Below are 26197 nucleotides of genomic sequence, written 5' to 3'. Positions count from 1 at the left end.
GGAACGGGTTCAGTTTCGGTTGCAAAATGATCAGGAGAAACCCCAGCACTTGGAGCAGCCCCGTGCTTTAAGCGCTCTTCAGCCACGGCACAGCCAAGCGGACACCGACCGCCTTCGGCCAAGGCGGCGCGCGGGCGTTCGCAATAGGCCCTTCACATCAGACAGTAGTCTCTGTTTTTTTAGCTGTTCGACTACAAAGGTGCTGGCGTATCATACTCTTCTCTTTTAGGTACCTGAGATGAAGAGAGAGACAAAGCGTTTTAGTAACAGCATCCTGCGAAAACGGAACCCAAATTCTATCGTGCTCGTTGAATGGCTGAAAAACGTGGTAATGAAAGCTTTTCCGATGGAAAATGGCAATTGGTATTTATTTTTTTCTTTCCATTTCCTGGCCCCTGCGATTCCAAGCGATTATCAGATGGTCATTTGCTACCAGATCCACAGCTGGTACGGACTCTCATTGCTTTAGACCTCAGGACTCACGTAAGTGTTCAGAAATAGCATGTTTCTAACTCCTACCTGTTGTGCTTTTTGAGCTACTGTCAGAAGAACTCATGCCATTCACCAGAAGTGACCTTTTGAAGGGACATTAAGAATTTGGCACTCGTCTAGCATCAACGCTATGCTACCTCAGTAGTCCCACTGTATGTACTGCATTTATACTTCCCATGGAAATGCACAGCGGCACATAGAGACTGAGGAACCAGTCCAACACGCAGAGGACAAAGTAAACAGGAGTGACCCTGAGGGTACGCGTTTTCCAGAAAGATCCCCCCACGTGTACGTAGTCAGGATTTATTCTGGAGTCTTCACCAGGAACAGCTCACCAGGGTGCGTAGGATATCGAAAGGATTATAAATCCCACCAAGTTTCACTTCAGCAGTCAGGGCACAGCGTTCTCTGCTACACAAACACATTCACCTCCTGAGCCAACCCGTAACTGTAAATATTCTCCCGGACTCAAAGTGGACCCACTCATTTAACTTCTATTTACCTTGCAATTGTCTGTTGAATCTCCTGTTCTTCCTCTTCATTTATTCTGTGCAGAATTGACTCCAAAAAGGGAAGATGAAATTGAATATACTGAGCAACCTATCAAACAGACAACAACAAGAAATGGCCATTACCGAGGATGCTAACTGGATAAAATACTGTGAACAATTAGAATTGACGATACACGTACATCACTGCTGATCTCTTCCACATCTCTGTCCATGAGAAAGAACTTGGCAACCTTCTCCGAGGGCCCCTGCAAGAGCCTGTGCAGTAAGGGAACGTCCCCGCTCCTCAGCTGCTTCTTTTCTGGGATTTAGAAGAAATGTCGTGATACAGGGAACATAAAACAGCGCCTCTAGATACCTCGTGCCCTCAGTAGTGTTTTTTCTTGACAAAGATCCTCTGTTTGACTGATGGGCAGTCATTAGATACCCAACAAGTCTCTAAGACATATTTGCAGGAGGACGTGGCAGCTAACTTACACTACACCTTTTGAAACAAATTGGTAGATGCAACACAAAGGAGCTGCAGTTCAAGTAGCCAAGTACGCCTCCAAGAGACTGATCCCAGGCCCATCAGCTTGACCATGACTCACTAACACACAAGCTTCATTGTTTTCAAACATCATTTCACCTTCCTATTTTGACATTGAATATATACGCCCATCAATTCTCTCCCCCATTCTCTCAGGTATTTCTTTTAATAAAGATAAATTTTCCTTTTTCCTGAAGGAGCAGAGCAGACTGTGTTGCAGAAGCAAACCTTTTATACGCAAAAACGAGTACTTAAACTAGGCACCTGCGATCCAGGACTACCATCCAAAACCATCAATTGAAATCTCCCGTAACACCATCAGCGGGAGCCTGGCATCCCACAATTGCAGCGTGGCTGCGCGGAACACAACCCAGAGCAGAAAAGCATCTTAAGCGCGGCCTTTAAATGCAGGGCAAAACAAAGGCCCGCTCAGCTGAGCCAGCCATGCTGGCAGCACACAAAGCACCCGGAACACCGTTAGTCAGGGTCTCCTCTCCATCAGAGGACCACGCGTCTCTAAGGGGTCTCTAGAAAAGCCAAAACACCACACTGAGCGCACGCTGTCGGAGCAAGGACAGATGCCCATGACGGATCTTGTCGCTCCAAGTTAAGCGCTCCACACTTACCTCCGGACGCATGGATAATGTAAAGTGCAAACTCATGTGGGCTGTTTTCTATCTGTTAAACACAAACAAAAAAGTCTATTCAGACTGACTGATACACTTGCTAGCATTTCACTGCCAGCAGGTGTTCTCTGTGCTTTTCAACTCAGATATTTAAATCAAAGTCTGAGACTGGGATCCTGCCTGTGGAAAAGTTAAGAGATACTGGCTTTGGGTAAGACAGAAAGCTATGCGGCCAGGTTCCATGTCCCCGTGCCCTGCTGCCTCATGACGTTACCGTACTGCCCACATCGGTGACGTACCCTCTTAGACAACACCAGACTTGAGTCTTGTTTCCTTGGAGCATCCTTAACTACTTGATACAACTGCCCTTTCAGGTGACTCCTGTATTTGCCAGGAGTATTACCATTAGGGCGAAACGCTGTTACCTCTTCCTGTCCGCTGCCCTGCACCAGCACATTCAGCCAACAGCAGTCCTTTTGAACAGCCGTTTTTCAGCTTAGTCTCTCTAACTTCACAACCGCCTCTGTAATCCCATTCCTGATGTTATTATTCATCAACATCAACCTCTCCTTTTAGTATTACACTACGAAGTCTTACCAACTGTATGAACTCATTCTGCAATAGCAAAGTCTCTAGACAAGTTAAATCAAGAGTTAGCAATAATTGTACACCAAGAAGCTATGGAGAATAAAGATATTGGAGAAATATACAGCACCAATGGTAGATGTATTTCTGACTGGGTACAATCATGGTAATGAAAGATGGTACCAAGGAAACTCCAAGGAAAAAAGAAAAGGTAATTTTGGACAGTATGGCACTGATCTTGAGCACCAGTTTTAACTCTGACTTTCTGGAGCTTCTTACAGGCCTGGATCAACAGAACGTGTACCCCAGGCACTCGGGCTAGAAGAGAAGTCCCTTTCGTTTTAAGCAAGATACAATTACCGGTGCCCGGCACCAGAGGGGAGCAGGGCCACGCACATTAACCAACACCCTTTCTCCGTGCTGGGAAATGCTGCAAGCGCAGCTCTTTTCCCCTTCTGTGCCCGAGTTCATAGAGCAGCGGTTCTGCAGCTCTTCCTTCACTACACACTATCCCCCCAATATACCTTTTCTAGCCTCAAGTAGCCGTGAAACATTTGTAAAATAAAACCAACCCATTCCTTAGAAATGGCCCATGTGGTTTTTAACTACGCTCTGCTCTATGCATTATCCCCTCCCAGTTAATTCCTGCCTTTCCCGCAGCACCAGTGTGACACACTTGAGTTAACGTTTCCACAACACGGCTGCACTTGCTTCTGCAAACACACAGCGTTACCTTAAACTTCCGAAGCAATTGTTCTATTACTTGTCTGGTCCTCATCTGGCTGTTTATTCTGATTTTGGTTTCTGATCCAAAAGCCGGAGTAAAAACTGATGTCTAGGAACAACAACAGCAGCAAAAGGGCACGCGTGTGAGGAGCGCTGTACTCGGGGGCTGGGACTCAAAAGGGTGTCAAGCAGCACAGCTCTGGTGGAAAGCAGGCTGTCGGGTACGCTGCCCCTGGGGCCGTAAAGCCAAGGGCGGGCAGCGTCCTCAGGAGAGCACCCCCGGTAGGCAGGGCCGCTGCGGACCCCCACCGTGCAGCGGCCACGCACACTGGAAAGCCACCTTCTGGAGCAGACCCCCAAAACTGACCCCGGGGGCTGAGCCCACGGCCCAGTGACACCAGCCTGGCCACGCAGGGGGCCACTGGGGAGAGCCCCTCGTGGCTAAGGGGCTGCAGGGGAGGGCCAGAAGCTTGCTGCACATTTTTATCTGTCCCAGTACCAACCTCAGGTGATCAAAGACGAGCATAAACATTCTTACCTCATAGTTATAGAAGTGGCCATTAATTGAAAACCTGTGAGTTTCTACTTCTGTCCTGGCTATCATGGGGAGCCTGGTCCTCTTCCGCACAGCCGCAACTTCGCTGACGGCCCTGGGCAGGGTAGCGCAATCATGTTCCTGCTCGCACTTGGACTTCAGAGCGAGGCTTTCGTAACATGAATAACCTGGACAAAATTAAACCGCATCAGCATGTTGCACAGCTGCTCTCCCCTCCTTGCCAGCATCCCCACGGGAAGAAGGTTCTTGGTGGAGCGTGGGTGGGGGGGAGTGGGAGAGAAGCACTGCATAGGCATGCTACGCAGAGCAACAGGCTGTCTGCAGTGGCCAAAATTCACTATTTTGTTCACTTCTTGGGAATGATTTCTTTGGTGAAAGCCCAGCCCGTCAGCGCCAGCCGTTTGAGAAGTTACCTGCACAGCCATGGTTTCACTAACCAGTCATATGTCAGTATTCACTAGCATCTAATTGATGTTAAATAGAGAAAGTGATCTTCCTTTACTGGTGGGGAAGGCCTAATGTGTTAAATGACTTTGGCGCAGTTATAGAACAAAGCATTTTTAACGAACGTAAGAGCAGCGACACTAACTTTTCTCAAGGTTTGGCTTTTCTTCAGTAGATTTCAATGTCTCCCCGCTGATATGATGCAGATCATCAAATTCTCCCCAGCGTGTCATTCCCCTGAAAACCAAACATATTTATAGTTTTTTTCTCCTCGTTAACTCAGCAATTACCATTTATCCTTAGCCAGGCTCTACAAAAGACACTGCTATCCCTGTTGAAAACTTCATAGAACGTAAACTACAGACGTCACTGTGGTATATGAAGCCAATAATTTCAGTTTACATCAAAACAACATCAGTTAGTAAAATGCGATACAACTAGGGATCCCAAATGTAACACAATCCTATTTAGAGCCTATTGAACATCCCTCACGATGGCGCTTAAATAATTTGCAGTAATTCTTCATCCATCTCGTTGCAATGCCCTGGATGAATCACACGTAGGACAGCAGGCAGGCACACAGAAAACACAGATGTGTTGTGGTTTAAATAGTAACAGGACACAAGGTCTCTGTTACTCAGACAGGGAGATGAAAGATAAAGCTAGCATACTAGCCCCTCGTACTATCCAAACCAGTTCTGTACGAGAGCAGGGAACTCAATCCAGCCCGCTTTAAAGCCCAATTTGCTTTATGCCAATATTTCCATAATTTATTGCATAAACTCTCTAGCGTAATGTCTTGGCCAGTTACTGCTCTGACTGAGAATAAACCAATTTGTAGGAAAATACTAAAAATTCATTTCCTATATGTATATTCAAAACAATATTCAACTAACTCCAATAAACACGCCAAACAACGACCTCAGTTCTGTTCCGTGCATTTAAAAAGTTCATTTAAGAACAAAGAGTCAAGCTGCTCTGCATACCTTAAAGCATGTCAGGGCAGCTTCACATTGCTGTGATCGTGAATTAATATTTACTTTAAGATTCAGATCTGCACCAGTCATAATTTTTTAAGAAATAAAAGGCAACGCATCACTTGAACTGCCAGACTGGACCCTCTCCCACAGGCCACACGCAGCCCGTACCAGTAGATCTGGTCAAGGTCAACACAGAGAACCAGATTTGCCTCAGCCTCGAGCTCTTCGCTGGCTACTCCTGGCACATTACATCCCTTCATTGCAACAGCAAGAGATGGGGAGGAAAACTGTCCCTGACTTCACTGGAACTCCACAGCTGCAATGAGGGTAGAATTATACCCAGGATTCAAACCTGCACCATGCACCACGTAAGACAAAGGATAATTAAGAAAACAAGCTCTGAAATACAGAATTTATCAGGGACTCATTCAGGGTTAACATTGGCTCAGCCTCCACATTACACATGACTCGCTTCAGCTCATCAGGTACAATTCAAAATTCACCAGCCGAGGCTTGGGAACTGGTGTTCAAAATAGAAAGGAGCAATACTCTAAGAACCTATGCCAGTTTTTAAATACACAGCAAATCTAGCAGGAGTCAGATCGGCACAATGCTCTCGGATCCAAGGGCTTTTAACACCAGATTTTGCACGTTCCCTGGCTTGAACTTGGCCCTGAGAAGCAATGGCGTCACACCTAAAGAACCCAGGAGGGCAGCCTGCGATGGACAATCACTTGGCAGTAACCTACACATTCTCCCTTCATGCTGTAGAATGTGTGCCGACGTGAGGTCTTTCAGGGGCTACCAACATTATCACACAAATAGATGTGGGGGGTTTTTTGGTAACTTTTTATCTACATAGCATTCCCAGTACTTGCGTGGGAATAGCCAGCATAGACCAGAGCAGCCTCCTCCACCTTCTCAACTCTTCTTACACTGAAAGCCAGGCCAAGATGCAACAAAGACGCTAAAAAGATGCATCTTTGTGCCCAGCAGAAGCTGTGGAAAGACCACAGCAGTTAGAGCACCGCGACCACCGCAGCCTTTGGGGAATCTGGGAAATGCAACCAGCACTATCCACTGCAACCACCTACGGGAGCTCTCTTTAAATACCAGCCTGCCTCCTCATTATGGAAGTCAATACATTACCTTTTACCAGGGAACAAACCCACGTTCTCTGTTGACTTCAGGGTTACAAAAGAAGGTATCTGCTTCTCATCCTGAATTTTTAATCGGATAGGATGTCGGACTCCCCAAAATATTGACAAGATCCCTTCAATAAATGGTTTGCTTCCTTCTTGCTGGAATAAAAAAGGAATAAGGAGTGCTGCATCATAATTGTGTAATAATAATCAAGTGATAATAATCGATTTCCCCTCAAAGTAACAGGAAGATGATGAAATCGCTGAGGTCAGCACAGCCCTAGAACGGGTCACCTAGCGAGGCTGTGTAATCTCCATACTTACGGTATCTCCCAAGGAGGTAGCTAAAGCTGCAGCTGACCTCATCTCATCCCAGCATTGGTCTGACTTTGACCAGGAGTTTTTCCAGCCAGCATGACCGTAATTCCCTACAATTACAAGTCAAATCCTATTTGTTCTGCTCGGATGACTAGCTCCTCTGAAACCAGGGTGCTAGGAAGGAGGCAAAGGGGAAGAGTGACTGCTGGGGAGGGAGGAAGCAGCAGTTCATGAAGTTGTCCTTGCTAAGGCAGGGCACTGCATCACTCCGGAGCACCTTGTCGGTCCCCGTTCTTGCTGACATACAACTCTGTCACTGCTGAATGAGCTGGGACAGAAGTGAGGACTGCCCTTTTTCAGACCAATGTTGCCCAGCATCGCTCTAATGTCCTTCTGCGTCTCGGTACCAGCAAAACCATAGAAACACAGCTTGGGAAGGAAAAAGCCGTTCAGACCTCTAAACCAGGGACTCTGTGCTACGAGAGACACAATTCATGTTTCCATCCGTCTTTCAGCTCCACAGGCCCCCTGGTCTCCGCAGAAGATGCATTCCTGGAGCTACGCTTACCAGCATTTTCTCTGTACTGAAGGCTGACATCTGAGGAGAGAGGGGTACTCCCTCCTTGACCGGAGCGACGGCAATCCTGCCATTACACACCGGGGGTTCAAGCAGAAGGGGCGGAGGGTAACTGCACCCCACAGCAACACTTGCAGTGCTACTCCCTCCCAGCTACCGATAAAGGACTTGAGAGATCAACACAAACAGCTCTTTCCTGTGATATGCTCAGGGATGGGATGGCAAGGAGATCGCACTGTTAAAAACCCAAAACTCCCACTAGTCTCAACATACCTATTCCTGCTCTCCTCTCCGCACAGCATTTGACTCTAGCACTTAGCATGGCATTTGTATTTCAGTGATATCTTCCATCTAATATATTAACACAGTACAGGTATCCTACACTGTTCAGTCTAGCCGCTTTCAACTTCAGCACCCATTAGTGCTTTTCCTACCATTACCTTGTGGGTTTTGTACTATTTTTACTTACCTGATTATGGGACAGTTGCAGATTTTCTTGATCAGAATAGTAAGAGTTATAAGTCTTCAGAAGAGAACTGAGCTGCTCTCTAAAATAGAAGATCACAATGAAAAAATAGTTTTTAAACATCTCTATCACCGTAAAATCCAGGTGCTAAGTGGCAGGGTAACACCCTGTATCTGTGTTACCCACTGGATCCTTGTACAGGTTTGTTAATCATAAATACACTAATTGCCGGGAGGAAAATTGTGTCAGGATACCGGGTTGCTTACAAATTGCTTCTTTTAAGACCTGATTCACAGAGGAAATTACTTAGTCACAGTCTGATGTGACGTTAACACCGCTGCCCCAGAATAACTCGTACTTCGGACTTCTGTTACAGTCGTGAGGGGAAGCAAACGGGAACAACGCTCCCATGCACCAGCGCTGCAGATGATTGTAGTTAGGTGACAATTTGTTCTCCCTGCATGATCTTTTCCATTGGGTTATTTTATTTTTTCAGATTCTCTTCCTATTTCAAATTATAGATAGCATGCCTGGACAAAACATTTACGTTTCCTTCTGCTTGAAACATAACAGCTTTGTACCAAATCTCTGCTCAGAGGAGAAAGGATGGAGGTGAAGAGAACCTCTCCCAACAAGCAAGGATTATAAACCTCAGATTTTAAACAGAAATTCATGACATCATTAAAAAAAGCAGCATAACATTCTGCTGTGAAAACACTCTGTTGAGGCAGGAAGGCAACGTGAGGCACACTGATCCTAATGATTTTTAACACTTAATTTTTAAGAACCCCCACCGCGGACACCTATGCCTGTCTCCATCCTTGATAAACTCACAGTGCTGCAAGAGAAGAGGTTTCAGAAAACGTTTCAAATTCGATGGCATTTCAAAACAAGGCAATTAGAGCTGCCTCACATCCCAGCTTCTAAGCCACAGCCACCACCTCCTCCCTTTGGCAACTTAGTCTGGAAAAAACCAACTTTAGCTACTGGATTTCAACTACGGGATTGCCAAACTTCTGGGACATTTCAGCAGAGACTGGGCTACTCAACATCCCGAAATCCTGAGCAGCCCGTGGGTGCGCAGGCAGCACCCCTGCAGCATCCCGCGTGGGTTAAAGTCATAGCGCAGGGCAACGCCAGCTCCGCCGACAGCCGGTGCGAACACCGCTCCCTCCTCAGCCAACAGCAGCCGTGCGGCCGACAGTGCGCACCACTGACGTGCCCGTACAGCCCGTGTAAACGGGTAAGAAGCAATAAATGCCACGTTGCACAAACACAGGCTGGGGGATGACTGCTTTGGCACCGGCGCTGTAGAAAAGCACCTGCCGGTTACTGCTAAGCAGCTGCTGATCCCCGCTCCGCAGGGCCATGCTGTTGTGTAAGAAGGAACTACCAAGGAGAAACACGCGGGAGTATCCTCTTCAGAGCACGGCTGCTTGAATTACAGCTCAACGCCAAGTTTGGTCAGAGTACTCTGCCCTCTTAGCACTACTTGTCAAGAAGGATACACATCAAGTTGACAGAGTCCAAAGAAGAGCAGGGGGAGTGGTAAGTGGCACGAGCCGTGGAGACGAAAAGCAAGTTGCATCTCAGGCTAAGAAGGACCAAAAAAAGAGAGAGTTAAGTGATACGTATTTCAGGGCCATCTAGAATGAAACACTCGTCCCCACACAAATTAAACAACAAATATTATTTAGATTGTAATTCAAAAAAACTATTTCCACCATCAGAGATAATTATGCATGGGAAACAACTGCTTGGAAGCATATGTATTCTTCCTCATGGACAATCTTTAAGGACCAACCGAGATGACTAATGATCAAGATGGTTTAATGTACTGCCTTCCAGTGGGGAGTGAAAACACCAAGTTTGTTTCCAAACAGCATCTATTATTTCCAGGTTTTTGTCTAGTATGAGATTTTTTAACAGCTGAACCACAGGCAAAGCAGACAGCGTTTGCAAACTCTTCTCAAATAAGTTCCACAGAGACCTTCTGAAACTATTGAAGACCCATATACAATCAGAAGTACTGTTGGAACTCCTACCTCAATTTCAAGTAAAAAAAAAAAAAAAAAGAAAAACACGAACAAAAAACCCCACCCCAAATGCAAACCCAAGAATTGACTTCTAGCACTGTTACTGAAAGAATAAATCACACTTGGGAATGATGCTCAGCAGAAATTACATTCTCGTATTTCAACAGTCACAGTTCACCAAGAACATCAAAGAAAAAGCATCAGAGGTGCAAGAATATACGGACCAAGACCCTACGCCAAGTACTACACACCACCTTCTGTGGGAGATACATTTAGAGAAATATGTTACAGTACAGCCTGGGGCCATCGGGAACGCTGGCATGAATAGTTTCAGCAAAGTTTTTAACAGTTGTTTTCCTCTAACAGTCGCAACACACCCATGTCTCATAACACGAGAACTTTATCACGGTGACAGCAGCACCCTTATCAGAGATGACAAACCTCAGAGCGATCTCTCCCCTAGGAACGGGATCAGCTTGTCCATCACTGCAAAGCAGTTCAGAAGGAAATTTTCAGGGGTGAAATGAATATTATCTCATAGCATTCCTCTGATCAGATTGTGACTCAATTTACTCCAACTGACTGCTTAAATGGCTGCACAGTTGACTATGTAAACTTAAGAAGTAAAAAAAGTCAGTGTTGCTCAGGGGATGTCACGTAAGATAGTAAGAAATTCCAAGAAATCAGTCCAAGAGAATATTGGGAAGATGGATTACTCAAAGAAATACAAAACATTTTGGCTGGGAGCTGCTATGTATGATTTTACGTGTACCAACAAGACAACAGAAGTAACCCCTCGTGGGACTGCTATAGTCCTACTCCAGCAGCGTACACCCTCTTCTACAGCTTACGAAACAGACGCTCCTCTTCCACCTTCAGCCTCCCCTCTTTACAGTCTCTATGAGAGCTTGAATCAAGTGCCTTACGCAGGACTGTATTTCTCAGTCACCTCTTACCATTTATACGTATCCAAAGCACCTGGACAACACGCTCTCTCTCAATAACACTAGGCAGAACTGTATGACGATGCGAGTCCCTACATGGGACAGTCACCTGCGGCACCTGGGTCTTCCTTCGGGGCGAGGCGGGCACACATCTGACACTGCGTCGAAGCGGAGTGCCCACGTGGGACCGAGGGACACCGCTGCCCGAGAGCCTGACATGGAGACTGGCCAGCAGGAGCACGGCCTCCCCCCCAGGCTTGGCTGCCGACACACTGGAGAGAGGAGCTGGGCAAGCAGGGAGGCCAGGTAAGGTGCATGCGCTGTGTTTGGGGCAGAGGGGCACACAGCCTGCGAAAGCTTAATGTTTTCCCCTGGCCTACCCTATCCCTCCCTCGCTCCGCTTCGTAAACTGAACTTGGCAGTGTCCTGTTGCTCAGCAAGCCTTTTCCTGTGCTAAGAAGGGAAAAAATAAACAGGGTTTTGACTCAGCAGGTAACATTAGGGCAAGGGCTGCACCACTAAACTCAACAAGCTTAAACTGCCCTCCCTTCTAACACTCGAGATGTAAATGATTTACTTCGTTAACTTACTGCAACTCCCCCAAAAATATTTTTAAGTGGCTTTGTCAACAAAGTGCTGGGCTCCAAAACAGCATTTTCAACATTTACTTCAACTCACTTGGATCATAAATCCCAGTAATACAGGTGCTTAAAGCCTTTCTTTCACTGTGCTGGAATAGCACATTACAGGTTCTTTGTGTCTCACGAGCTCCGAGGGATTCTATTCATGTCATCCCACTTAAAGGGAAACCTTTAGTAGACTTGGATATCCATCAGATACAAGTGAAATTTTGATCATGCTGGCGAAAGGTAAGCAAGATTAAGCACGTCTCGGCCTCATACACAGGCAAAATCCAGAAGCAATGCGAGCTTAACACGCAAGCCGGAGATAGGTAGTTTTGTTTGTCGGATGTTGCGATAGACCTGCTGATCCTGCTTGCGAGGCGCTTAAAACCTAAGTCTCTTTATACTTGGCGGTCTAATACCTTTGGCAATCATTTTATTGACAGCTTTTATTTTGCAAGCTTTTTCCAGGTAGGAAGTTGGGAAGTTCAGTTCCCTGAAGACAGATTAGGAATACATAAGGACTTGGTTCACACCGAGGCCCGTCTATTATTCTTAGTCCACGTCAGCTTCAAAGGCAAGCAAATCATAGGCTAAAAGCACTAAGTGATGTGATAAGGGTCATCTCTGAGGCAGATGCCGTTTCTCAGAGCAAGTTATGCAGATTGTCACTTCGTTTCTTGCCTTGTCTAGAAAAACTTCCCATTGACTTCCACGAAAGTTTGCACCAATAAATCTTTCAGGTTTCAGTTTGGCATTAGTGCAACCAACGGTGACGAACCACACAAGCCATTAGAAAAGCCCCGAGGGCGAGATTTAACAGCAGCTCTGAGTTGTTTGTCCTTGTGTAGCAGAGAGACATCAGGAAAGAGAATCTTTCTTCTTTTTGCCCCAGAAAGGACCAACACATGCACCAGCCTACCAGTTCCAGAACAAGTCTGATTTTAACACATCTTGACTACGAAAGCCCAAAGACCGCCCTAACCAAGAGGCAGGCGGTCATCTCTCCACCGTTACACTGCCAGAAAGTCAGCGGCTCTGTTGTGTTGCAAGACTGTTCCTCACAGCACGCCTTTGCGACAACAGCCAAATGCAGCTATTAATGGAAGCCAAAGCTAAGTAACTGGTAGAACAACTTAAGAGACAAACCCAAAACCCATCACATTTACTGCAGATTCACTACTTGCTTCAGTAATGAAGGCAGAATACAAGGGAGCTGTAAGGTCAAGCGGCCTGGTGGTAAGCCACAACAGAGGCCAGGTTGTGTTCACTCCAAACCCAGGACAGCTCACCTCTGTCCTCTTCTCCTCCAAGCCCTACACAGTTATCCACAGGTATTTATGGCAGTTACGCTTACAGACACAACAGCTCAGCCAGCCAGGTTACCCCACATGCTGCGGTCAGCCTTTTGATCCAGCCGTTGTGCGGTTCCCCAGCAGCAGGCTTGCCACGTCAGCAAGATCTGCACGATGCAACTCGAAGACGAGCAATGCAACAGCAGATTCAAGGCATAGATGCAGGACAGTAGTTTGGAAATTGCACTGGAACCAAGCTTGAGCGCATACGGAATACGTTACTGATTCTTGAAATGCTTGCTTTTTCGCAAGGCAAAGGAACTTGAACAGTACTTTAAATCACGACTGTAATACAGAAAGGTCTCGACCATGATCCACATTCCACCACTTGAACAGGCAAATATATAGGGGAATAAAAACGCACAGACATTGGTTCATCTAGTTCATCTAGTACATTACCAAATGCTTTTTTATGCCAACTATATGGAAGTTCACACAGATTAATTACCTCAGACACAAAAGCACTATGTCCCAAATTAGGAGCAGTATAAAAGGAACAGCTCTGAAAGAGGGATGTATTTATTGCTCTTGTGCTTTGGGCAAAGCTCTGACACCCTTCCTTCAAGAGGAAGAAATCAACAGCACTGCTCATGCCACGTATAAAAGTAACAGGATTCAGATGCAGATACCTACTGCAGCCGGAGCAATTCTACCACAGGCCCCATCCCTGGGTACATTTACAGTTAACTTCTTCCCACAGGAACATCAAGAAGGATGGAAATGAAGTGAGAAAAGGACCCCCTCCTCCAGCTCCTGTCCTCTGGTCAACAAGGGAAAAATAAATCCCCTAACAAGGGCAGGGATCGATACACCAGGAGGCTCAGAGTTTATGGCAGCATTAGGAAAATATTCCTACCAGCCAGATTTAACTGTGGAAAAGCATCCCACAAAATACATTTTGAGTGCAATTCCCAGCTTTTTACAAGTAGGTTAAAGAACCACTTGGACTCGCCACAGAATAGAGCTGGCAGCCCAACAGGCAGGGTTTCTTTGCAGAAAGACCATCTGGGACTGCAGACCAAACCGCATGCCTCAAACAAGTAGAGCTTGAGTTAAAACACTGGAACTCATGCTCAATTCCAATAGATTTCCAAGATAAGAAGGTGGTCTTCTCTGATTTCAAGTTTTATTTCAGCCTCCTCCAAAAGTGCCGTTCTACCTCAAGAACCAAATCCACAGACCAAAACTTTAATGCTCTGTTCTTTGAAATCCATATGAAGGGCCACTTGGTTCTGTAGACACTTTACAGAAAGCAAGTTGAAGGAATTGCTGCTGCTACAGGCTGAGCTCTCCACAGGATCCCCTGTTAATGAATAAATACAAACTAACTCGAAAGAAAGCAGCCGAGTCATGAATTTTTTTTTAATTATTTACCTGGTTATGAACTTCTCCTCATTGATGGAAACAGAAGGTAGATGCTGTGCTTTCATAGTCACTTTCTTCATTTATTCAGAAGAAATGAATCTAAACAAAAGGTTAAAAAAATAATTATATCCACTAACACCACAAAGACAGACTCAATGGTAAACCCAACAACAAAGCCTTAGTTTGCCCAGTGAAACAGGTTAGGACACTCAAGCTAAGGGCTAACTATACCATATTTTGACTACTTTGTACTTAGCCCTAACACCCAAATATTTCCCCCTCCTAGTAAAAAAAGCCATAAGCCATTCCCACCAAGTATATCACAGCACCTTAAATACCGAGTACTACGTATACCGGGACTTTCGCAAGTAGTTTTAGGACTACTCTACAACTCCATGAGTATGCTTCGCTTCTTAGTAGACTGAGACTGCAAGCCATTCACTGGTTAGGATTCATTTGTTGATCATGGATAGAGCATTGCCCAGGGTCACCAAAAATCAAGTGACTCAGCAAACCACCCTTAACTAGTTCATAAAACTAGACAAGAACAGGATAAGTGTTGATCATTGGCAGAGTCCTGCAGCACACAAAGCAAGCAGCTGAGATATTAAAGAGAGAACAAGGCTATAATTAAAGCGATGTAGCAATATAATTTACAGATCACCGTGTAGTGATTCCAGCACGTGGTGTAGGCAACAAGCCAGACTCATGAGACTCCAACAATGCGTTCTTCAATAAGCTTAATTACGGAGTCTTGGCTGCTTCTCTTCCCCCTCAGGTACTAGAAGAAAAGGCAGACTGAGGAAAATCACTGAAGAGACTCGGAGACTCAAGATTGGCAACTGATACTGTGCTGAAAAAAAAACATAGTCTCAGCCCAAGAAATGGCATCACACAGATGGGTGGAAAAAATGAATCCCACAGAAAGCAGTGAAGTCTCCAAGGACAGCACTGGAAGTGGGTTATTCCCCTTTTCTTACTCTTACTTGGGCACGCTGACAGAGCGGTTCGCCTCACAGCACTTGGTGCCCCTTCTGCCTCATGCCAGGAGATCTACTCGAGTCTGACTTCAGACTGCGTGGGACAGAGCCTGGTCAGAGACATCTGAAAAGTAGTTTATTGTCTATAGTACTGATCACAAGTAGCCTTCAGAGAAACCAATTTAGAAAATAAATTCAAGGTTGAAAAGATCATGGCTAGCTAAAGAGTAAGTGCCTAGCTTCTGTGCAAATGATCCTACACAACTGCGCTTTTTTCAGACAAATTTACATAGAGTTTCCATAGTCATAGATGAATGACTTCTAAAAAAAAAAATCTACGTGGACAAACAAGAAGTTCAGTATAAAAACACATTATCTTCAACCTACAGGTTCTTTCACAACCTCTAAAGCCAGACTGCACAAGCAAAATGAGCTTTACGCGAGCACGGGGATATCTAACAGCGCTTCATCAGCAGCTCCCCGAGAAGAGCGGGAAGGATCCCACACAGCCACTGTCCTTGGGGTGACATCCATCCAGGCAAGAACACACCAGAAAGCCAAAGAAGCCCAGGGACTTCTGTACAGACTTGAGTTTGTCCGTAAGTAAGAGACTGCTGTATGCCAGTATAACAGCGTTGTTTGCCTCTGAAATGAGTTCAGCAACCATCGGCCACACCTTGAAATCTGCTTTTATGTGATTTACTAATACCTCTCACCGAATCAGCTGCCTCTGCCAATGTAATTTCAAAACAATTTTAAAACATGCAGACAAGTTTAAGTACACTGGCACCTGAATAACTGGATATATGCTTCAGCTTCCTCCCATCTGCCGGGAAACAACATGTTCTGAAGAGCAGATAGCCAAGTCACCCCTACTAAATGCAGAGCAGCAACTCTAGCAAGCTCTAGCACCGCTCCATTGCTCACGGCTGCATTCTTTTCAATAGAATTTGACCTGAAAATTATTCGTATGAAAGAAAAAGCTGATCTCTGCAGATGGAGAGATGTGATCTTTACACACAAAAAAAGATCATCGCTGAACTACCTATTTTGTTACACAGTGAATGGCTCTTACTAATTTATTTGCCTTAAAAACCTTGAGCATATCTCAGATCAGCTGGATGCCATGAAAATGCTGACAATGAAAGAGATCAGAGGAGCAGCTGGTGATGGGAGCAGTCTTGACCAGCACCTCCCGCTTTGCTCCCCCTCGCTGCCCGATGAGCCTGGACTAAGACTGGCCTTTTCTCCTACAGCTGCCGCAGAGGCACCCAATGCACTCGTTACATTTTCCTCCATTACGTGCCCCGTTCTGCTTATCAGCCTTGTACGAAAGATTTCCACACTGCCAGCTCACCCTAGAGATAAAACACTTCCCCATGTACCCCTCCCCTAGGCGCATTTTGGCTACACACGGCTGCGGCCCTTATTTTCAGTTAACCCCGAGACCTGCGGGTCGAGAACACGCAGTGACTTCCCCAGCCGAACTGTCTGACACCACCACCGACAGTATATTGACGCTGGCAATCCATAAATCCACAAAGCTGTCACATTTTCTATCACCTGCAGGTATTTTATTGTTTTCCCCGTCACTTCCCTGTAGCTCTTACGGAGAAGCAAACAGGACAAGTGAAGTGTCTTCTTTCTTACTCCTGGAAGCAAAGAAAAGAAACAGAAGGGCAAGACAGGGATAAATCAGAAGCGGGGCAGATGTAAAATGAGCAACTCTAGAGGAAGACTGCAACTACTGGAGAAGCCTAGGAAAAGGAAAAGAGCGCTGCGCAATCCCAAAGCCGCCAGAGGATCAACAGCCACGTCAGGGCACAAATCTCACAGAGGCAATGAACTTCACTTTGCTCTAAGATGTATATCTTACCTGAAAGACTTTTTCCAAGAAAAAGTCAAGTTGTTAGTGGAGGGGCAGATGAGAGGACTCATTTAATTTTATTAAGTAGAGTGATTTTTAAGTTATTGGCTTAAGGGGAGAGCACAGGGACAGGGCAGGGGAGTAATGACCAAGCAAAGGTAAGAGCGAACGGCCACGCAGATTTTGACACAAGGCTGAAAGGAGGCAACTACAGAGGCGGGCTGGAAGGAGAGGGACACTCAACATCCAGAGCTGAGCCACGCAGGAGCAGCAAAGCAGCGTTTTCATGCGTACGGAACAGCCTGGAGTGCTTTTTGGCACATCCATATATTAAGATAGCGCACCGCTCGCTCTGCAGTCCCCACGTAGAGCTCCTACCAGTGTTAACAAAAAACCAAAAACCCAAACCGCCCCAACGATTTCTAGATGTTTTGACCCAGCGCTTCCCAAAGCTGTTCCAAAACCACAGCAAGTCAGGATGGGGCGAACCTTCTCAGCTTCTCATGTAGAGACCACAAGGCTCAGCTGTCTATTTTAGCCATCGACAACATAGACCCCTAATATTTTGTACAGCACAAAGACCTTCACGCTGTCAGCACAATAGCACATATACCTAAGGCATTTTCTAAACTCACAAGTGTCTGGTACTTAGCAAAATTTTTGACCCTTATCCGCTTCTATAAAAACGACTTTAAGATTTATTCACATACGTAAGAAACTTGGTATCAGCAGAATAATTTTACTAGCCTTCACCTAGTCACACGCTCTAGTTAGAGGAGCCCTCATATTGGCTTTTCATTGGTATTATTTGTTTGGTTTGTTTACTTTTTTTTTTATAAGTTAGATGTCCTTACCACCAAAGCAAATGTCTAATCACAAGGAAGTACTTACTGCAAACACTTGCCTTTTCCCCACTGAAAACAAGGGGGCTTTCTTCTTGATCTTGCAGACTTCTTTACACTTTATTTTAAAATGAACTGCTACAGTACGGAGCACTAACAGCACTACTTGAATACGAAACACGGTGGAAAACCTCTGCTTTGGCAGGTTCAGAATGGGCTTTGATTAATGAAACCAGAAGTAAATCAGTTCTCATCTGTGAAAATGGCCCCTTAACTTTCCGAGTCACACAAACTCCCTCCCTTCACCCAAACGATGACAGAGCAGGGCTTACACCAAATCTATTTCCAACACTAAGCAATCCATTATTACGAAGAGAAATTACTTCCTACTCAGGTCACTTAGGAAAGATAGCTTTTACCCACCAAAACCAACAGCCAAGGTCACCCATGCAGCCTTTCAAATGACCCTGGCAATTGAACCAAGGGCAGCAACGGCTTACGCCCGCGTCCACACTAAGCAGCAGCGCTACCTATTATCCGCCCATTTCAGTCACAACTCCTACTCCCACAAAGCCACCTTGAGATTTACTAACTTCTTCGATGAGAATTTCTGACCGAATATTTCTCCTTCCCTCCGGCACCCTAAATACCCGAAAGGAATTTGACTCGAGTTCTGGGTGACTGCGAAGGACCTTGCTTTCTACTGACGCTGCAGGTTAGACAGCAAGCAGAACAGCTCCGGCTTTACGTTTCACTTACCTGTACGTACGATCAGGGAAGGAGAAGCAGAGGAGGAGTTTCACATACCTTTCACCGAGCCCTGGACAAGGCATGACAGCATTGCGCTGGCTGACGGCTAGCTCTGCGACTTCACGGAACCCACAGAGCTGTTAATTACTATTTTGCTTAACAAACTGGGAGTGCTGGAAACCCAGGACACTCCCCGCAGCTTGGTGCATGTCGGGAATATTTACCTACCCGCTTTCCTTCCTCCAAGCGGCTGGCAGGAGCGCTCCCTTAGTCACGGTTACACCTATGGGGAGGCTCCACTTAACACTTTAATCACTAACTTCATAACGAGAGGCAACCTGCTGACTCTTGGTAATGATTTGCTGACAGGGAGCACACTGAAACATCCTGTGCTGAAAGCACTGCTATGCTTTAACCTCTTCTCTCCTGTGTTTTCTAATCCATAGGATAAGGGCATTTTTCCTTCTCCAGATACATGCCAGTCTTTACTGGTTAGCGGAATAACCAATACATCCAATCAGATCATGCCTAAGTAAAAATATATGAATTTATACCGTTATGACAAGAACTCTGACAACACAACTCGATCACTTGGTCACATACGGCTCTATATTCAATTTCTTGCTTAACTGTACAATAGCCTTATGTGAATATTATTCATTGGGCAAGAGTTGTGTCTGTAAGAGAGAATGCATTAGCTCAATTCCTCAGCAGCTAATTGTCTAAACAGACATTTATGCTGTAAAAAAAAAAATTATTTGAACCAACACATACCTTCCAAGTTCCTACTATTTGCCCATCCATTTATAGCAAACAATTTATTCACAGGATCCCGCCTAAAAGTGGAAATTATTGAGCCACAGAGCGAAGACCCTGAAAAGTAGTGAGCCTGAATTTGCCTTTGCACCCATTTTATTGCACTGTGATTTTTATCAAGCTACTTCTGCTTCAGGTGATTTTATTTTAAGGAGAGGCAGAACAGACCCTTAACTATTTGATTCCTGATCACATCATTATCCTCTGGTGTACCCCTCTCAAGAGCTAGGCTCATCGCTGGACACACAACACTACATACTTGTTACTTGAGACTACAGTTCATGCTGCAGCATCTAGCTCTGCACTTGAGAAATATTTCAGTAAAGGTTTCATTGGTGTATATAAAAGACGAAGAAGTCTCAAAACACAGGCAGGAGTCAACACACAAGGTTTTTGCTCAGCACAAAAGCTCCATGCTCTGGTGGGCTTGGAGCTTCACGCCAAGCTCAACTGCTGAAGCTTCTCCATCTCTTCTGCAATCATTTAACACAAATCCACATAGATTCCTAACTTGTTTAAAACCAGAGGTTTTATTTTTGCTGTCACAGCTTCGGACACTTGAGCACTCTGCCTGACCCTCTTGGGTCAGAGGGCTAAAATGGAGAGTAAGCACAGCCTGGCACCTTCAAGTCTCCAAACCGAGATAATGTCAAATCTATCTCTTTCTGACAAGCGTGCCACCCTGCCGGACACTTGGGCTGTAAAGCTGACGGTACCAGGAGGTAGCTGAGTATTTTTAGAACTGAAGGCCACATTATGAGCTTGCAACAGGGCAATGTGATGTTAACCCTTCAGTGTAACTCAAGCTTCTTCTGACTCACAACTTCTAGGGTTCTGTTGTTTTGGTTTTTTTATTATTCATTTCAATTAAATTAATTAATGTAATAGAGCAAGATAACCCCAATATATTTCAGGACTATAGTTTTCATTTCCAGTTAAACCAGGTGTGTTCATTTTTACACTGGCTTCGTGAACATGGCTCAGGTTTGTTTTCAATTTTCACTCTCCCACGGGAATTACGACCAATGGCCTCGTTCCGGTGTCATTTCAGTCACACACAATTCCCTGAGAAGTACTTCGTGGAGACTGGTCAGCACAGACTAGGAACAGACCACATCAGGGAAAAGAAAAAAAAAAAATGTCTTCAGGACCACATAGCAGAAATTAGTTTACTGTAAATTCCAAGAGAGAGAATGCTTCTATTCCTGCCATAGTAAATAATCAGTGCACAGGGAGTTTTATTTTTGCATTTTACATAATAAACTGTTTAAATGCCCTGGAAATCTAAGAACAAGTCACAATTTGGTTATACTATTTCACCCGTTAAATGAAAGGGTAATGCTGATTTGTTTAGAACACACAGGCAATATGACAATCCTGGAGTCCTGAAAGGCTGTGTTACGTTTCTGACTCCTTGCATAATGATTATTCAAATAATTTTAAGCTAATAAATAATTGCAAGTTGGAGTTCGGCTGTTTAATAACTTGGCCTCAAATAACAAACAGACTTCTAAAGCAGGAAGAACATCTCAAACAGAAAAAACTTAGAGATCCCTGATCTATTTTTGTAGTACACAATCACAAGCACGCTAGCCATGGCAAGATCATACACACATGCTCGACTTCAGTGGAAGTGTTTTGATAAACACAACAGAATATACATGAGCTCACTACAGACTTCTCTGCTTCATAGTGAGAAGAAAAATCCCTCGCATTATTTGCAAACAGCTGTTTCTGGACACCTTCAGATGATGAACTCCAACCATGGGAAATTCCTCTTGGACTTCCTGAGCCAACTACAGCAATGCAAAGGTAGAGCCTCGACTGACAAGATCTGAAACGCACGTAAAGCAAGTGATGGATTTTTTCCTTTATGTTACAAACACTACCAAGAGGACTGCCGTGGTAATAGCAACAAATCCAGGTATTTAAAAAAAACTGGATTTACCCTACTAAGGGCCTCCCAAGCTTTAATAAGATTATTTTCTGTCATCACACAGAAGTGCCAACAGCCATACTTATGTGCCAGGACATGTTTTGCAGACAGAACTGATAAGCACGGAAAACAGAAACTAGGAAACAGATAATTAGCTCAAATCACTAAATATGCAATGCACCCCCCACTACAATGCCTTGTTCTCTCTCAGGGGCCATAATCCCTCACACACGCCGTTTTGTGAGCTCTGTGGGTCCCAAATCTTTAAGGGGAAGAAAAGAAGCAGAGCTACCATTTGCTAAAGGCTACGGTTTTTGACATCAGTTGAAAAGCTGAAACTTCCCAGGTTCTGACCTTTGCCTGCGTGAAAAACGGCTTGCAGGTATTGCTGCCTTTGTCCTTGTGAGCCACTGGTAGACGTGCACATCTTACCTAAACATCTGAAACACCAGTAGTCATGCTTGGCATTGATTATACACACCCATTAAGTCACCCATTTGATATTACAGAGCTTTCTAAATCCATACAAGGATTTGCATTCCCTGAAGCTACCAAAATGTTACTAAGGGCAGAACCAAAAGGAACTGCCCTGTCCAAAAAAAGCTACAATCATACAGCTTCTCACACCCATTCGAGCTCAACCAGGAGTAAAATCACAACCTCGCCACACCCAGGCACCTCACACAGTACTTAAAAACCCTAACTCCTCCACACTCAAGGTTTCCAGACCCAGATACTCCTCAAACCCAAGGGTTTCCATCAAAACCTCACCTCCTAAGATTGCTTTCTGTATGTCACTCCAGATTTGGGCTCTTCTCTCTTTAACCACAAAACACACAGTCTGGTTTTCTTTTAAGACCCACATTAAAACTCTCTCCTGCTCCACAACACAAAGTCCCCCTCCAGCTTTCTTCCCCTTTGCAACCCAAGGTCCTTTTATGCTCAGGTCCCTCCTCTGTAATGGTCAGTTGAGGGTCATGTGACTGTAGCACCTGACTCCCATTTCCAATATGCTAATGATTTTTCTTTAATTACTTCTTTCTTAAAGCAGCTGAGTCATAATGTGGACTGTCCCCTATTTTCTATCGCTTTTAACAATATGGGTTCAGTACTCTCCACAATCAAAGGGTCACACTAGATCCAAACTAGAGTTTTGAGGAAGCTTCAGACCTTAATTCGGACTTGAAGCTCTCACCATGGATCCTGTGAAGGCATGCTCACCTGCTACAGCTGGAACTGCCCTTGCAAAACAACCAGAGTTTTTTTCTGTTACTTCTACGCTTGCCTTTAGATTGCGTACAAATGGGAAGATTCGATTTGCAAAGCGTTGTATGACTATTTGTTATTGTGCCCGAATTTCCCCCGTTCTCCTCATCCTAAGATGTCCTAAATCATAAAGCAAACTTCAGCAATAACTCCAATTCCAATATATTTTGCATCACAGACATACGTACGCAAGTCTGTATTTTCTCCGCACGCTCAGTGAAGAAACGGGAAATGTCTCGGCTCCGCTGAAGATCAGTCCTAGAGTCACATTATAAATACATGAACCTTATCCAAAAAACTCTACCCGTAATCAGTCCGAGTTTAATTTCTAATGAACACGCTGCAAATCAGACATTGTTTCCTTGACTTTGCTGCAGCGCATGGCACTGTGTAATGAAATGATTAAGAACCTCTAGCGTATGGTCTGCGGCACTGTCCTAAGCCCTGCGGACCGTGCCTGCATGTTACCGAGCTCGGGGGGATCTGAGAGGCTCTGTACTGTCATGCTGTCCGTGTTCCCTACCCTACCGGTCAGACTTCCAGAGAGATTCTCTCTTTTTCCTCAGACTTTCATCTTCTGAAAATTTACACGGTGCTGGATCCTGAGATGCTGTGAGCACACACGCGCCTCTGGCAAAATTCAGAGAAGAGCTCGGCAGCAAATTTTTTTGTCTGTAAACTGCAAGATCTATTTGAAAAAAAACCCGCAAGTAAACTGCACTTCAGGAGCGTCACTATTATATAGTGTACTGCCTAAATACAGTGTAATGTACTACTAAACTAAGATAAATATTCCTGCTTCATAGCAATCGATGCTGAGTCATCATTACGAAGCAAAAACCTCCTAACGTTAAATTACCTTCATGCTAGGCTGGATATGGGTTAAAGCGCACTCATGTAAATACTTAGCCGTTGTCTATGTAAACACTCTAGTGGTTAAAAAAAGTAGCCCAGATTTCCGGATATCATTCTCTTCACACTCGCCAACAGAAAGTACAAGTTTTTCACACACTGCTCTGCTCTGGGGCAGTAAATGGCAATTACTTTAAGGAAGAATGACGACCTGTGCTAGCCAGCGTGGCTAGAATTTACAAACCTCAAGAAAATGGTAAGGACAAGAGGGGATATGGCAACTGGACTCGGCAGATGTTTTACTGAGATCGAGATTATAAAGCAATTTTAGTAAAGAATGTGTGATACAAAAGTATGCGATATCTCCACCATATTTTACATGACTGTACTGGACCAAGTTTCCTGATGGCATAAAATGAAGAAACTCCGTCAATATCGACGGAAAATAACCTTTCAGTGTACATAGCGTCATTAGGGGACCTAGGAGACTGAACGACAAGTCACCTAGCAAGAGCTCGGCTCCTATAACGTCTTCTCGTACCGGGTGCCCAGATAAAGAGTATGAAGAGCACACACGCGCTTATGCCACCTCGTTTATTCTAGCATCCATTCTAGAAGAAAATCAGATTTCCTTAAAGAGCCATTACACACCAGAGCTGCTCCTGTACAGATGAGGACATAGTTTGTCACTGCAGGAAAGCACGCCGGAATAAATTTCCGTTATCCTTACATACGTAACTCTTTGTGCAATAAAAGTGTTCAGGCTGAAAAGGAGTAACGTGAGAAACAGTTTTCTCACTCATTTTTGCTCTGTGATTATGAAGTGAGGAATTAGAAGCTGGTGGGCACGGGGGGAACGCGTGGCAATTGCAGCCTGCCTCTGTGCGTAAGCAGCCCACGCTCCTTTGCTCACAGTCGCTACGCAGTGCAGACATTCTTCACATTGTGTCCCGGCGTCTCTGCGTGGCATACAGTTCTTCATTGTATGCTGCTAAGCACAAATAACTTGAGTGATACATCAAACTGCTGGGAAGCTAGCGTAAAAACGGCGACATCGGAGACTTAAAAACATTTCCACACTGAATATTGACTGCGTAAGCAAGTATCATCCCTGGTGTACATTGTAAAAATTGTTCAGAGAGAGAACTGACTTTTTAATTTTTGTACTGCATTAGATATCTAAACAGACAGCAGAGCAGATGATCTACTAGCATCCGTAGCATTTATTTATTAATTTGCTCTTGAAAATCTCACACAAGCACAGAGCGCGCTGCGAAGGAGAAAGTGCAAAGCCCACAGATTGGGCTGACTCGCTGAGGTTCTGCCTTGGGTTTGGCCCTTTGAAGAGACCTCCGTGACTCCTCAGTGCTCTCTAAGAAAGCTCACCCTCTGACACTGACACGCTCCTCAACTCTGCTCGGTCTCCGTGTTGAAAATCACCCCGTAGACCCTGCAACTGCTTGCTCTGGATCGCTCCCGTCCTTCCGTAACGCTGCTTTTCTATTACAATATCAAATAACCCCTTTGGGCATTCAGCTGTCTAACGTATTTTAGCAAGAGTAAATACATTTATATACTTACTGTGTCATATTCATATTCTTCTCCTGAGTGTCTGATTGCGTGGATCACATTTTTCTTCTCATTCAGCTATGCAAGGCCCAAACTCTCGTGAGCAGGGTCCTAGAGCACAACCTGCTATGGGTGGCACTTACGCGTCAGCTCCATGGCAGAGGCGGTGGCATTTCAGTGGCGCTGGATGAAACAATAGCGTCTCTAACTTTGACGGGCTAACTCTTCTCTCAGTGCTTGGCTAACACATTTACAACCTACGCTAGGTTTCGTGGGAATTAACCAGGCTAAGATTTGATCTCATCGTTGAGGACATCTGAATGTCTTTCTGGTCTAGAAGCGCTTTGGAAAAACAAAAGCAGACAAGAATGGAGGCATGTAGAACACAGTGGTATATAAAATCACTGTCTGATTTGGGCTGTGAGCTCTGCATGTTCCTGTGTAAGGCAACATAAACAAGTCAACAGCTGTTTAGGAGATGCTGAAATTCTGGAAAGACTCTTCCCTGCTCAGTTGTTCAGAGGGTGTGTCTTCCAGTCTGGAATTTGATCCATCTGAAAGTGTCATTCGCAGCCCTGCGGGCGATACCTCGCTTCTAGCCGGTACACATGTCCTTACAAGTGAAGAATCTGAACAAGCTGCCCACTGGAAATGCAAATTCAGCTTCTGGGACGGTGTCGTCCCAGCTTCCACGGCGCACGCCGCCCAGAGGAAAGGTACCACGCTTGCAGGAAGCAGTCCTCACCACAGGAAACCATGGGCTGCTGGGTGGGAGGCCGTCTCCAACGAGATGATGTTCCATCAGCTAAAAAGCTGTAGAGAAACAGGGGCGTCTTTAGGACCGTAAGTTGGATGGTGTGCTTGCCCAGGTCTGTGCCGAGAGCACAGGTTCTAACAGGTGCAGGAATGGAAACAATTTCAGGCGCCAAATTTTATGCAAAGGTATTGCAGAAACGGGCACCGCGTCCCAGCGGTAAATGTCCAGCTATTACTGGAGGGATATGGACAGGGAGCTGGACGCTCCTCTCCCACAGCACCCGCGATCT

General features: G+C 45.1%; 1 protein-coding gene across 1 annotated transcript; it reads right to left on the bottom strand.

Moving 5' to 3' along the window:
* RASSF6 (Ras association domain family member 6) lies at positions 1-25286 on the bottom strand. The gene is made up of 11 exons (XM_082315645.1): positions 25164-25286; positions 14283-14372; positions 7954-8032; positions 6597-6748; positions 4613-4704; positions 4006-4190; positions 3475-3576; positions 2157-2208; positions 1184-1302; positions 995-1092; positions 1-233 (listed from the first exon to the last, which is right to left on the bottom strand). The coding sequence occupies exons 2-11, from the start codon at positions 14351-14353 to the stop codon at positions 158-160; spliced, it is 1026 nt and encodes a 341-aa protein (XP_082171771.1). The 5' UTR covers positions 14354-14372; positions 25164-25286; the 3' UTR covers positions 1-157.
* Positions 25287-26197: the final 911 nt, after the last annotated feature.

This window comes from Platalea leucorodia (assembly GCF_965183815.1).
Source record: "Platalea leucorodia genome assembly, chromosome: 6".
Taxonomy (NCBI): Eukaryota; Metazoa; Chordata; class Aves; order Pelecaniformes; family Threskiornithidae; genus Platalea; species Platalea leucorodia.
This window is presented reverse-complemented; position numbering and strand designations above follow the sequence as displayed.